Source organism: Schistocerca cancellata, chromosome 8 (genome assembly GCF_023864275.1).
Source record: "Schistocerca cancellata isolate TAMUIC-IGC-003103 chromosome 8, iqSchCanc2.1, whole genome shotgun sequence".
Lineage (NCBI taxonomy): Eukaryota > Metazoa > Arthropoda > Insecta > Orthoptera > Acrididae > Schistocerca > Schistocerca cancellata.
Genome location: NC_064633.1, coordinates 330152588 through 330168507, shown reverse-complemented (window position 1 = coordinate 330168507; position 15920 = coordinate 330152588). Strand labels below are relative to the sequence as shown.

General features: G+C 42.8%; 1 protein-coding gene across 1 annotated transcript in view; it reads left to right on the top strand.

Annotated features, from left to right (window-relative positions):
- Positions 1-15920, top strand: part of LOC126094952 (juvenile hormone esterase-like) — a 112615-nt gene that overhangs the window by 45508 nt on the left and 51187 nt on the right. The window contains exon 5 of the mRNA XM_049909607.1: positions 8917-9137. Within this exon, the coding sequence (XP_049765564.1) occupies positions 8917-9137 (221 nt within the window). The remainder of the gene's footprint in view (positions 1-8916; positions 9138-15920) is intronic.

Genomic DNA, 15920 nt, shown 5'->3' with positions numbered 1-15920 from the left:
CCCCCTTTGTTAATGTATCTGGTCCCCAGTTTTCCCGTTATCCTCCTCACATAGTGGATGTCCCATGCAAAATATTGGGAGACTTTGGTGGTATACATTTGGCCAACGCAATTCCGTCTTGTCCGTAGAAATGTGCGTGCAGATTAGTATATAATATACCCCAGCTATAAGTTGTAAAATAGTAGTATTTGTAAACTGGAACAATTGCTGCAATCGCTGTAAAGTCAAGTGATAATGTTTAAAATAAATAGGTAACCAATTGTCATCAATCTTTAACATACCTTAAAAATCACAAAGAAGTCAAGTTAAAGGAATTCTATAATGTTACTTAAAATCCGTCTTGATTGCAAATTTTTTTTAATTTTTTTTTTTTATTATTATTCATATGACCGGTTTCACGTCATTTATATTAATTATAACACTATTACCGACAGGTGGCGTCTGGTACATTTGTTACATTCCATTTGCACATACTGTATTCAGTAGATCTTTTTTATATTAAAAATATTTAATTAAAATATGTAGATGTCAAAGTTAAAATCTGTACTTGTCAGGATTAAAAAACAGTAAAATTATCATTTTTATACGATGTAAAAAGCATAGGGCGATTTATATATCTATGGTGCTGGTGTGAACTTGTTTTCCTCTACGGTCTACTTCCGTGGTTTCCGCCATTTTGGTGTTGTGCCGCGGTTCGCTCAGTCGTCTGATGTCCGTCGCCGCGGGCAAGAGGGCCGCACAGGAGGGCCCCGTCAACGACGCCAGGCGCTGCACGCGTCTTCCGGCTTCTCCACCGCGCATCATCTCTCATCCCTCGGCCTGGATCTCCACACGCAACAGTTGTCATCTTAGTAGGTCGTCATAAATGCTAAAATAGGCGTTATGATTGAATTAGCTTTGCTCGTTGAGGATATATTTCGATCTCTTCCAAAATGTTAAGAAACCGTTCCTTATGAGCTCTATGCAGGATGTCTAAATTGTTTTCAATATTCGTGACTGAGTGCTTTGTCGCAGCCATATGCGCCCCAAAAGCTGTTTTGTTTTGAGAGTAGGTGTGCTCCCTGAATCTGGTTTCAAAGTTCCTACCAGTCTGCCCTATATATTGTTTACAGCAGTCATTACATTTGATCTTATATACACCTGAATCCTGAAATTTATTCCTACTATTACATATTCTATGCCGGAGCTTCAATTTTAACGTGTTACTTGTTCGGAACCCTATTTTAACGTCGGATTTACGAAAGCATCTTTCAATTTTGTCTTTAATTCTTCCATTGTAAGTGAGAGCTACATATTTTTTCTTGTTGTTCCTCTTAACTGCTGCTTGACGTCCTTCTGTTTGTTCCATTTGCCTCTTCTTTATCTTCCTATAAATATTCATCACCTGCTTACACGTATATCCGTTCGCTACGGCCTCTTGTTTTAAAATACTTAACTCCTTTTCTACTTCCTGTTGGCTTAGTGGCAATCTTAGTAGCCTGTATACCATCGAAGTAAAATATGCCCATTTGTATCGCGGTGGGTGACAAGAGCGCTCATTGATAACTAGATCTGTACACGCAGGTTTTCTGAATATGCTAAATTCATGCTTCCCATCTTTCTTTATTAGTGTTAAATCTAAGTAATCTATACGGTTGTTTTCTTCAAATTCCATGGTGAGCCTAGTTTTCGGGTGTTGAGAGCTCATTTTTTGTGCTAAGTTTTCGATATCATTTTTATCTCCTTTGTATAATAAAATGGAGTCGTCAACATATCTCCTGTAATATACAATTTTCTCACCGATATTAGGATTTTCATCAAAGAGTGATTTACTTTGACTAAGTGATTTACTTTGACATCTATATATTTTAATTAAATATTTTTAATATAAAAAAGATCTACTGAATACAGTATGTGCAAATGGAATGTAACAAATGTACCAGACGCCACCTGTCGGTAATAGTGTTATAATTAATATAAATGACGTGCACTCTGCCAACCAATTTTATGTGACGTAGCATGTGAAAGTTGCTGGATTTGGACGGGTTACTCCTGTAACTGAAATATCAGATCTGAAGATGGTTCTGAATGAACCGAAACCGGTCATATGAATAATTAAAAAAAAATTTGCAATCAAGACGGATTTTAAGTAACATTATAAAATCACTGATTGCTGTTATCCCATAAGACATTATGTCTGTTTTTACAAAGTTAAAGGAATTCATTTAAAATAAAATATATAGAATGCAGGGACCCACACATCAGCGTGTGAGCCCTCCAGCCCCTTGCCTAGTATCGTACAGAAAGGGCACACTCTCTAGGTAGCGCTCTCAAGCTCCCCTCCCCAGTTATCCGTTGCGCAATTTTCATTCAGGGCTTGACTACATCAACTTTCATCTGGCGTCCCTAGGCAAGGAGGTTTGACGGTAATCTTTCAGAATCATCAAATCACCATACTAACGTATAATTTTGCAGTCAGGATGCTTGGGGATGACCACTAGAGTCTCCTGTTGTCATAAGAAATACCAACTCAAACTATAACTCCAGGTGTAGGTCCAGTGCGTGTAGCACGCAGACAGAGTGGGTGTAGGCTATCATCTGTCCTCCTCCTAACCAACACAAGGCTATCATTGACACAGAGGCAGAACCAACTTTCATCAGTAAACGCAGCATACCGCCACCCTGCCGTCCAATGAAGCCACTAAACTCGCAAATGGCCGTGATTCAGTGCCAGTGGAATGTACGGTAAGGGGCTCCTAGCTCGGAACTGCCATTGAAGTAATCGATTTGTAGCACTTTGTTGTGTCACTGTGGTGCCAACTGCCGCTCCGCTTGCTGCTTCAGACGCAGTACGATGCGCCAGAGTCATACGCCAAACACGTTGGTCTTCCCTCCTCTCGGTAGTGACACCTGGTCGTCCGGAGCCTGGTGTTCTTGCGAGCCTACATTCTCGTGACCACAGCTGCCAGCAGTCATATACATGGCTACATTCCTGTCAAATCATTCTGCAATACCGTAGAAGGAACATCCAGCTTCTCGTAGCCCTATCACACGACCTCGTTTAACTCAGTGAGGTGTTGATAGTATCATCTTCCACATCTTAAAGGCATCTTTAGCTATCATCAACTCACTACGGCCAATCTCAAAGGTAACTAACACTCACGACCGTTACAGCGCCCGGGGTCAGAGATTTTCTCTGCCTCGTGATGGCTGGGTGTTGTGTGCTGTCCTTAGGTTAGTTAGGTTTAAGTAGTTCTAAGTTCTAGGGGACTTATGACCACAGCCGTTGAGTCCCATAGTGCTCAGAGCCATTTGAACCATTTTTTTTTTTTTTTCGTTACAGCGCCTTTTTAAAGCAAACCCGATTTGCATCCTCATAGTTGCGCTACTAAGGCCACTCTTATGCAATTGGCGCGAAATTCAAATAGACATAATCTGTCAGACGTAGAAATCCGCCTACCAATTTTCGTTTATGTGGCATAACTCCTACTTGGCTTGCGGTTTTTTCCGTCAGTGTATTTCATCCATCTTCTGCAACTGTCTTTCTACACTACTGGCCATTAAAATTGTTATACCAAGAAGAAATGCAGATGATGAACGGGTATTCATTGGACAAATATATTATACTAGAACTGACATTGGATTACATTTTCACGCAATTTGGGTGCATAGATCCTGAGAAATCAGTACCCAGAACAACCACCTCTGGCAGTAATAACGGCCTTGATACGCCTGAGCATTGAGGCAAACACAGCTTTGATGGCGTGTACAGGTACAGCTGCCCATGCAGCTTCAACACTATACCACAGTTCATCCAAAGTAGTGACTGGTGTATTGTGACGAGCCAGTATCTCGGCCACCATTGACCAGACGTTTTCAATTGGTGAGAGATCCGGAGAATGTGATGGCCAGGGCAGCAGCCGTACATTTTCTGTATCCAGAAAGGCCCGTACAGGACCTGCAACATGCGGTCGAGCATTATCCTGCTGAAATGTAGGGTTTCGCAGAGATCGAATGAAGGGTAGAGCCACGTGTCGTAACACATCTGAAATGTAACTTCCACTGTTCGAAGTGCCGTCAGTGCGAACAATAGGTGACCGAGACGTGTAACCAATGGCACCCCACACCATCACGCCGGGTGATACGCTAGCATGGCGATGACGAATACACGCTTCTAATGTGCGTTCACCGCGATGTCGCCAAACACGGATGCGACCATCATGATGCTGTAAACAGAACCTGGATTCATCCGAAAAAATGATGTTTTGCCATTCGTGCACCCAGGTTCGTCGTTGAGTACACCATCACAGGCGCTCCTCTCTGTGATGCAGTGTCAAGATAACCGCAGCCATGGTCTCCGAGCTGATAGTCCAAGCTGCTGCTGCAAACGTCGTCGAACTGTTCGTGCAGATGGTTGTTGTCTTGCTATCGTCCCGATCTGCTGACTCAGGGATCGAAACGTGGCTCCACGATCCGTTACAGCCATGTGGATAAGACGCCTGTCATCTCGACTGCTAGTGATACAAGCCCGTTGGGATCCAGCACGGCGTTCCGTATTACCCTCCTGAAGCCACCTATTTCATATTCTGCTAACAGTCATTCGATCTCGACCAACGCGAGCAGCCAATGTCGCGATACGATAAACTGCAATCGTGATAGGCTACAATCCGACCTTTATCAAAATCGGAAACGTGATGGTACACATTTCTCCTCCTTACACGACGCATCACAACAATGTTTCAGCAGACAACTGCCATTACATGCTTGTTCCACTTCATATCGCTCTGCAATGTTACACCTAAATATTTAATCGACGTGACTGTGTCAAGCGCTACACTACTAATGGAGTATTCAAACATTAGGGGATTCTTCTTCCTATTCATCTGCATTAATTTACATTTATCTATATTTAGACTTAGCTGCCATTCTTTACACCAATCACAAATCCTGTCCAAGTCATCTTGTATCCTCCTACAGTCAACGACGACACCTTCCCGTACACCACAGCATCATCAGCAAACATCCGCACATTGCTATCCACCCTATTCAAAAGATCATTTATGTAGATAGAAAACAACAGCGGACCTACCACACTTCCCTGGGGCACTCCAGATGATACCCTCACCTCCGATGAACACTCACCATCGAGGACAACGTACTGGGTTCTATTACTTAAGAAGTCTTCGAGCCACTCACATATTTGGGAACCAATCCCATATGCTCGTACCTTAGTTAGGAGTCTGCAGTGGGGCACGAGTCAAACTCTTTCCGGAAGTCAATGTATATGGCATCCGTCTGACACCCTTCATCCATGGTTCGCAAGATATCATGTGAAAAAAGGGCGAGTTGCGTTTCGCAGGACCGATGCTTTCTAAAGCCGTACTGATTCAGGGACAGCAACTTCTCTGTCTCAATGAAATTCTTTGTATTCGAATTGAGAATATGTTCAAGAATCCTGCAACAAACCGATTTTAAGGATATTGATCTGTAATTTTGAGGATCCGTCCTTCTACCCTTCTTATATACAGGCGTCACCAGCGATTTTTTCCAGTCGCTCGGGACTTTAAGGAAGGAGCCAATGTAGTAGAGTACTCTCTGTAAAACCAATACATAAATAACACATTAGTTACAGGTAAAACTCTCGAGCAACAAATTACATGATTTCCGGTTCGACAGAAGTGCCACCTAAGCTGGCAATATTTCCGCGAGTGCAGCCTCCGATTTCGTGTCAGGTGTAAAACGAGGTTAGTGGTGCCGGCACTGCACCCAGCAGCCCACACTGCCTTCCCCTCACTGCTCCTCACCCCTTGGCATCCATAATGCGGGGGCACGGCCGATTCCGCCAGCCATCGCGCCAACCGTCAGCTTATCGTGGACAGACAATACCTTCATCCTCCCTACGTTTCCATCATTAAGCACTAGAACTGCATGGTAAGTTGCAATTCTGACAACCGTAGCACATGAAAATGTGGTTTTAGGGCATCGTTTCGGTATGAATGAATTTACTCATTTGGATTCTAGGTTTTTTAGAAGTTCAAGAACGACCACAAACCAGTAAGTGTGTTTGACGACATCCAGAATACAATTTTTAACCCTCTCCTTGCCATCCCTCTGAGCCTGCAGATACACTACTGGCCATTAAAATTGCTACACCAAGAAGAAATGCAGATGATAAACGGGTATTCATTGGACAAATATATTATACTAGAACTGACATATGATTGCATTTTCACGCTATTTGGATGCATAGATCCTGAGAAATCACTACCCACAACAACCACCTCTGGCCATAATAACGGCCTTGATACGCCTGGGCATTGAGTCAAACACAGCTTGGATGGCGTGTACAGGTACAGCTGCCCATGCAGCTTCAACACGATACCACAGTTCATCAAGAGTAGTGACTGGCGTATTGTGACGAGACAGTTGCTCGGCCACCATTGACCAGACGTTTTCAGTTGGTGAGAGATCTGGAAAATGTGCTGACCAGGGCAGCACTCGAACATTTTCTGTATCCAGAAAGGCCCGTACAGGACCTGCAACATGCGGTCGTGCATTATCCTGCTGAAATGTAGGGTTTCGCAGGGATCGAATGAAGGGTAGAGGCCGGCCGAAGTGGCCGTGCGGTTAAAGGCGCTGCAGTCTGGAACCGCAAGACCGCTACGGTCGCAGGTTCGAATCCTGCCTCGGGCATGGATGTTTGTGATGTCCTTAGGTTAGTTAGGTTTAACTAGTTCTAAGTTCTAGGGGACTAATGACCTCAGCAGTTGAGTCCCATAGTGCTCAGAGCCATTTGAACCATTTTTGAAGGGTAGAGCCACGGGTCGTAACACATCTCAAATGTAACGTCCTCTGTTCAAAGTGCCGTCAGTGTGAACAAGAGGTGACCGAGACGTGTAACGAATGGCACCCATACCATCACGCCGGGTGATACGCCAGTATGGCTATGACGAATACACGCTTCCAATGTGCGTTCACCGCGATGTCGCCAAACACAGGTGAGACCATCATGATGCTGTAAACAGAACCTGGATTCATCCGAAAAAATGACGTTTTGCCATTCGTGCACCCAGGTTCGTCGTTGAGTACACCATCGCAGGCGCTACTGTCTGTGATGCAGTGTCAAGGGTAACCGCAGCCATGGTCTCCGACCTGATAGTCCATGATGCTGCAAACGTCGTCGAACTGTTCGTGCAGATGGTTGTTGTCTTGCAAACGTCCCCATCTGTTGGCTCAGGAATCGAGACGTGGCTGCACGATTCGTTACAGTCATGCCGGTAAGACGCCTGTCATCTCGACTGCTAGTGATACGATGCCGTCGGGATCCAGCACGGCGTTCCGTATTACCCTCCTGAACCCACCGATTCCATACTCTGCAGACAGTCATTGGATCTCGACCAACGCGAGCAGCAATGTCGTGATACGATAAACAGCAATCGCGATAGGCTACAATCCGACCTTTATGAAAATCGGAAACGTGATGGTACACATTTCTCCTCCTTACACGAGGCATCACAACAACGTTTCACCAGGCAACGGTGTCAACTGCTGTTTTTGTATGAGAAATCGATTGGAAACTTTCCTCATGTCAGCACGTTGTAGGTGTCACCACCTGCGCCAACCTTGTGTGAATTCTCTGAAAAGCTAATCATTTGCGTATCACAGCATCTTCTTCCTGTCAGTTAAATTTCGCGTCTGTAGCGCGTCATCTTCGTCGTGTAGCAATTTTAATGGCCAGTAGTGTATTTACACCAACTAACGTGGCACCGATGTAGACTGGGATGTTCATCTGTTGACACCATGCGGAAATATGTAGCCCATACTGCACTTTTCATGTCACTTACAATGGATAGGTTCTGCCTGACAGCCTTACCATGATACACTTACATAAATCTCCGTCAGTATCAAGGAGCAAAACAAAAATTGCTTCTTCATAAACAAAGGAGTTGGTGTGTTACTGTTTCTAAGACATAGAACACTGTCACAGATGATCTATAAAACCAAAGAGTAAATATCGCAGCCTTCTAGATGTAAGCTGTCCAAGTCTGTTTGAAAGTAATCCACAGAATCTTTGTTGCTTCAAAAAGCGGCAGTGTTAGGAAGGTCGCGTCACAGTTTTATTTATTTTTCAGGCATTCGGGTGCGATTTCAGCATTGAAACTTTGGGAACTTACTGTCCATGAGTTCTAATAATAAATAAAAAATAAACTGAAAACTGAATTTCATGTACGTCCCCCTCAACGCGACGCTATCGCAATCTATAACGACAACGAGGAGGAGCGTCGCTTCTGATTGTGCTAGTAGGCTCTTGAACTTCTCCTTCTTAACTATATTTCACTACATCCTCAAAGACATCGAAACTGTTATTTCTATTAAATATAAAACACAATCTTTTACATTAAATGAGAAATTACAATAAATGCTATAAAATAAGTGACTCATGTTATGACAAGACGTTTTCGTTACGACATCCAGAAAATTTTTTGAAAACAGCATTAGCCCCTCCTCACTCAACATGAACTGCCATATCGAGTAAACTGGGTTTGGGCTCATATAGGGCCTAGACATGCAGTAGATCATACCCCTTCTGGTCAGTCTGATTTAGGCTATTGACGATTTCCCTAAATCATTTGTGGTTAATGCTGGGGTGGGTGCCTTCACTAACACCCACTTCCTCTTACATCAAGAGATTTGTGCTCCGTCTCTATTTTTAAATTTCGGACAAAGTAGAGTATGTTCCTATTTTCCGAGGGAGGCCGATCTCAAGAGACTGTTGTTCTCAAAAGGTAGGTATCTGTTCTGATATAATAGCCTGACAAACACAGTCTAGCCCTTTAAAAATGTTCCGAGCAGTTAATACAGAGCAGTATAGTATTACCTTAATTCGTTACTGTTTGATTGTGGGAGTGTTCTATCTTTGGTGAAATTTCTCTGCAGGACTCTTCAGTGGAGTGAGCATGGAGAGTGGGGTAGCAACGACACCCTGGGCGCTGACAGACAAACCCCGCGAGAGGGCGTACCGGATGGCGGAGGCGCTCGGCTTCCAGGCGCAGGGCGACGACCACACTGACGACGACGACGCGCGGCTGGCTGCCTTCCTTCGCGCCGCCAACTACACAGACCTCACCGATGACGACTCTATCGCACTCACGGATTTCGTAAGTGAATTGTTTCCTAGTGCAAATCATGGATACCATTTTAATCAGCAAATTGCTGTAGAAACATATGTTCGGAACAAACACACAATTAATAAATACACAGTTAGTTACAGTTATAATTAATTACTTTTCCCATAGATCAAAATCACGACAGACTTGTAATGTGCAGCATGTAAACAGAATTAATACAAAATACACTACTGGCCTTTAAAATTACTAGACCAAGAAGAAGTGCAGATGATAAACGGGTATTCATTGGACAAATATATTATACTAGAACTGACATGTGATTACATTTTCACGCAATTTGGATGCATAGATCCTGAGAAATCAGTACCCAGAACAACCACCTCTGGCCGTAATAACGGCCTTGATGCGTCTGGGCATTGAGTCAAACACAGCTTGGATGGCGTGTACAGGTACAGCTGCCCATGCAGCTTCAACACCATACCACAGTTCATCAAGAGTAGTGACTGGCATATTGTGACGACCCAGTTGCTCGGCCACCATTGACCAGACGTTTTCAATTGGTGAGAGATCTGGAGAATGTGCTGGCCAGGGTGGCAGTAGAACATTTTCGGTATCCAGAAAGGCCTGTACAGGACCTGCAACATGTGGTCGTGCATTATCCTGCTGAAATGTAGGGTTTCGCAGGGATCGAATGAAGGGTAGAGCCATGAGTCATAACAAATCTGAAATGTAACGTCCACTGTTCAAAGTGCCGTCAATGCGAACAAGAGATGACCGAGACGTGTAACCAATGGCACCCCATACCATCACGCCGGGTAATACTCCAGTATGGCGATGATGAATAAACGCTTCCAATGTGCGTTCACCGCGATGTCGCCAAACACAGATGCTACCATCATGATGCTTTAAACAGAACCTGGATTCATCCGAAAAATTGACGTTTTGCCATTCGTGCACCCAGGTTCGTCGTTGAGTACACGTACACCATCGCAGGCGCTCCTGTCTGTGATGCAGTGTCAAGGGTAACTGCACGGCGTTCCGTATTACCATCCTGAACCCTTATTCTGCTAACAGTCATTGGATCTCGACCAACGCGAGCAGCAATGTCGCGATACGATTTAACTGCAATCGCGATAGGCTACAATCCGACCTTTATCAAAGTCGGAAACGCGATGGTACGCATTTTCCTCCTTACACGAGGCATCACAACAACGTTTCACCAGGGAACGCCGGTCAACTGCTGTTTGTGTATGAGAAATCGGTTGGAAACTTTGCTCATGTCAGCACGTTGTAGGTGTCGCCACCGGCGGCAACCTTGTGTGAATGCTCTGAAAAGCTAGTCATTTGCATATCACAGCATCTTCTTCCTGTCGGTTAAATTTCGTGTCTGTAGCACGTCATCTTCGTGGTGTAGCAATTTTAATGGCCAGTAGTGTACTTATGTACAATTAATGTTTTAAAAAAATGTGTAGCCGTATGCTGGCCATTTACAGGTCTTTATTAATGACTCATTACCTTTGATCATAAATTTCTCTATGGTGTAAAAGGAGTCGTTGAGGAGAAACCTCTTTAATCCACATTTAAAAGCACTTCTGCTATCTGTCAGGAATTTTATTTCCATGGGTAACTTGTGAAAGAATTTTATAGCTGCATATTTCATCCCTTTCTGCGGCAAGGTTAAATCCATTATAATGGAAGGGGGATAATTTTTCTCTATATTCAAACTTGTGAATATCTCTGTTAGTGTGAGGCTTACATGTGTCGCTGAAAACAAATTTTCGTAAGTGAATAAACGTACTGTGAGGCTGTGGTTAATGTTTCCAGCTACTTTTTTGCCTGAATAAAGAATTGTCCGAGAATATCATTTCACAAGACATCAGTGAACTAAAATATGCCATATAACTTAACAATTTCTTTACACCAAAGTTGGCGTTTATTCTTTTGGCAAAAGTAACCGAACCTAATCGTTTAGCAGGTCCAATACATGGTTTTTACAGTCGAAGTTTTCAACATAAGCATACCTAACCTTTTTGTTACTTCTTGTTTGTAACCTAGGTTAACAGGTGAGCAATTTTTGACAGTACAAAACTGCGTACCCTGCGTTTTATAAGAACTTAAAGCTAGCGCATTTGTGCAACACTATTTCCTCTGTTAATACTTCTTTGCTCAGCTTCACAACAATGCTTGTATCATCTGCAAAAGGTCTACTGTAATGCTTCTTTCTGATTCAAATAAAATGGCAGATCGTTAACATAAACAATAACAGTAGTGGGTTAGTGATCGAACACTATGGTACTCCCATTGCAATCTCTCCCAGTACAGGTGACGTAGTGACCGTGTTTGTATTACTCAAACAGCCTAAGAAAACTTTTTGCATTCTATTTCCTAAATAAGAACTGAACCAGGCGTGTGCTGAACTACATATTCCATAAAAAGTGACTTCCTCAATAGAATATTATGACTGACACAATTAAATGGCTACGATAAGTCACAGAAGATCGCAATTGGTGATGTTTTATCATTAAAAGATCTTATTATGTACTCAGTTAGTGTACAAATTGCTGACTCAGCAGAATAGTCCTTTTGAAAACCAAACTGTGTTTGGCCAGGTATCACATTGGTACACAAAATTATGTAAGAAGTGACACCGGGCGATAGTCATTGACATCTGACGAGTCACTCTTTTTATAGAGAGGCCTAACAATGGCGTATTTCACTCTTTCTGGGCAAACACCCTGAGTTAATAATGCATTAAATAACATTACATATTGAAGAGACACAACAGTTTAGTGTCTTATTGGAAATTGTGCCCTCCCGCCAATGCGAAATTTTCCCATTTACATTCACCTTTATCTTCCTTATTTCATATGGATGTGTGAGATTAATTCTTATTTCACAAAATGTCCTCTGTATTGCTTCTTCAGTCTAATATTTTGCTTTCTTTTCTGAACTATTTGCACCATTTTCTCATCTATTTTTAAAAAGTAATAATTAAAAATATCTGCTATACATATCCTTCCTTTTATAGTACTCTCTCTTTTAACAATACTCCACACCGCTGACAGTCGTTTACCTCCAGATAGGCACGCGTCTCTTCAACTTCTGCTAGCTGAATGATGCATTACCTGCAAGGATGCTGCTATCTTGACCAACACCGGCAGGTAAATTTCATGTATCCTAATTATAAATGATTAAAAGCACGTCCAGATTACTTTTCCTGCTAGAATCCTTCAGGAATTGATCTCTTCTTTCTGTCTGACAGAAGGGACAGTAATTCATCAACATTTTTTCATGATAACTTCACAATTAACTAGTGGAGACCTGCATACTGTCACAAAAGTAAATATTACATTTCCCAGTAGTAACTCACAAGCACATGATTTTATATCCTGATAGATACAGAACTTACTTATCTCTATATTTTTGTGTTTACATCCTTTTCTTACGAATCCGACAACTCCTCCTTTATCCATATGGTATCTACATGAGTATACAGTTACCTCATAATCACTTACTATTGTAATTTCCATCCCTCTAGTTACATGGTGTTCAGACAGGCAAATGACATGAATTCCTTTCCAACTATTACAATCTTGTAAACAAATTAACAAGACATTTACTTTATTTTTTACCCCCTAATATTGTGATGAAGCACATTGAGTTCACTTTTCCCTCAGTTATTACAAGACGAACTGGTAGTGTCTGTCAATTTAATTCCTTTTAATGCTTTGTGTCTAAATTTTGTTCTGACGTAAATTCAGTGTCTCACTTGACCACAGCAATATGCCTCTGCGTACTGGAGGGCACCCTCGTGTTTTCTGCTAATAGATCTACTAATTTAGTCTTACTCTTCCCATTCAGATGTAAACCATGATAAGAATCTACCCATCTTCATATAGCAACTACTGGAACAGCATCAGTACGAGATTTTTCACCCATCCGAAGGACTCCTCTCAGCTTTACGACCGCTCACCTTATGGCAAAACCAGGGCTGGTCATGGCGCCAGAGAACCTCCACAGAACCCGCGTTTTGCGCTGTTAGCTGCTCCTGTTTCGGCCAGGTCACCCTTAATACAGTTTTTTTTTGTTTTTTTGGTTTTTGGTTTTTTTTAGCCAGACTCTTTCGAGCTCCCCCAGCTAACAACATCTGGCCTTCTTTGTTGACATCCTTACACATTTGTCCCAAATTTTCTGTTTCCTCTACAATACTAGCACTTGGTTTCACAAAGCTTGTGATCTGGTACTCAGAACATAATTTTTCCTGTAGCTGCTGTTTTACATCCCTCACATGATTGCTACTTGTGTTTCACATGACTTATCTGTAATTTTCTTAACGTTATTCTACTCTACCCTACATTTCACAACATCGGTATGAGGTTCTCCCTTCTCTAATTCGGCAGCAAGAGAAATCTATTGCTTAGCAGCATTTCGAAATTTCCCCTGCTCAGCCTCTCCTTACCACCTCTTCCAGCACCCCTTCTCTTTTTCCGTTCAGCTGTTATAACTCAAATCTTACCACCTTTTCCAGCACCCCTTCTCTTTTTCCGTTCAGCTGTTGTAACTCAAATTTCCGTTTTTCTAACTCTGCCTGGCTGACGCAAATACTCGGCCCCTGTTCCTCGATTTTCCGGCCTTCCTAGAATGACATACAGTTCCATGGAAGAGAACCACTGATCACTCCATTCTCTCCCCCACTGCAACCACGCCAATGAAACTTTAACATACAATTTTCGCAAAACACTCACTGTTTACATTATCTGCGAAAAAATCCGCACTTATCACACATGGCTGATCGATTTTGCCGCTAGACAGATTGAAACAAATGTAATAGAAATTTATGTTACATTTTTCATAAGATTGATGCATCTAAATGCAGACCTAAAATTACGACTAGGCACACTAAGAAAATACACTTTTTATGCTCTTTTGCCTTATTTCACACGGTACTAACACTGACACTAATGTAATTACACTTATATGTACAGCAACAAGAAGCACTTAAAAGTAACTTCCAATCTCTTATTTAAGTAATTATGTACGAGAGAAGAACTCCCAACTACCTAACTGTAATACCCCACCCGTCACTTGTCCGGTTTTGGCGTGTGTTGTCCACAGCTAATTGACTAACAGATCAACAGAGAGTGCAAAACTGCCGCAATATCGGATAACGCAAAAAAAGTAATAAGGCCCTGTGACTCCTGATTGAACTGCGGTGGCAGTGTTGACATTAATTGATTCAGAATTGATCACTTTTAATTAAAAAGGGATGCACATTGATGTTATATTCAGCTATTGAACACCAGATGCAAATGTTGAACATAAAATTAATTAAGAAAGTGACTTGGGATTTCAACTACTTGATTGAAAACAGATGCAGTCGATTTGCACAAATTTATTTTAACTCCCGACCTTCAATCATCACATTACAAGACTCTCCTATCAGGCAGTGGTAATAAATTGCGTTTGCGTGGAGTAAAGAGCAATAACTCAAAAGTAATTCCTATCGACTGACCCAGGCGTAATGCGAAGTGCGAGAAGAATTCTACAATACACGGCCCATGAAACCCTCGAGGAAACTTTGCTGACATGATCCAACAAATTAATCAGTGGCCAGAGCGGGCGCAATATCACCGAATACAGCGTGGAGAGGGGCGTCATTGTGCGGACGTCGGCCGACCTCGTGGTGCTGCAAGGCTGCGCTCGTCTATTCACTCCTAACTATCTTGTTCATCACATAGCTGAACCAAAACGTCCTATCTCCAAGCTCAATCGTTCCATTTACTAAGTCCTAAACTGCAGAGATGCTCACTCTTTCTCAGACAAGCTGAGTAAAGAACGCCACGTCCGCACTCTAGGCAAGCTGGGAACGGAAGACCACTACAGGGACTTCTCCCAGTCCGCTCCTCGCCTCTGTTTCCCCACCAGCAAAATCACTCACGTCAATTGCAACGCAAGTCGCGTTAATTATGTGTCACTTCCCAGCGCCAACCAATGCCTGCTCTGGTAAGTGAACAAATTCACACAAAATTTCCCTTCCTCTCAATTTCTGCTATTTAGCTCCTCCCAGGCCACCCATCAAGGTTAGCGTCTGCACAAAACACCAATTTTTCCGGAATTCTGACTCCCAGGAGAGTACTTCAAATTCCTTGGTCCTACGTTCCCATCGGAGGCCAGCGTATTTCATTCTGTCGCTCTTCGCCTGATTTACTTCAGACTCTGCGGACCGTGAATTCAGCGTGAAGTTGCTATAGTCACGAACACGCATATTTTGGCCTCTATTGACCACTCCACCTTAGCTTTGCGCGGCTTACTCGCATGTTTCACTGAAAACAGGATGACAGACACTTATCAACGGGCGTACAAGTTCTCCATCTGCTTCCTGGTACACCAGCATGGGGTCAACCACACACTCACTGTCACTCACCTCAAGGCAGCTGGAGGCCTTGCCCCGTTACCGCTATCTCAGAGCTTGAGCCACCCTAAGCTATCTATTGCTACTTCCCTTTGCCACTCCCCAGCCGGCTACGGTCAACTCGTATAGTTCCCTGGGATAAACTAGCCTCCAGCAAATCGATGCGTTTCCACAAAGTTTTCATCTCGTGTGAATTACTTTAAAACCATCAGCTGACATTAATTATTCCAATATGTCCATACTATACCCTCTACAAGATGCACTGTGCCTTGTCAGTCATTTTTGTTCAGCCCTACTGTTCACTCAACGTGAGTTAGGTGATCTTTAATGACTTCATGTAAGGGGCATAGCTCTTGCCATCTTACATAACTGCTACATGGAGACCTGTGTTTCAGTATTTG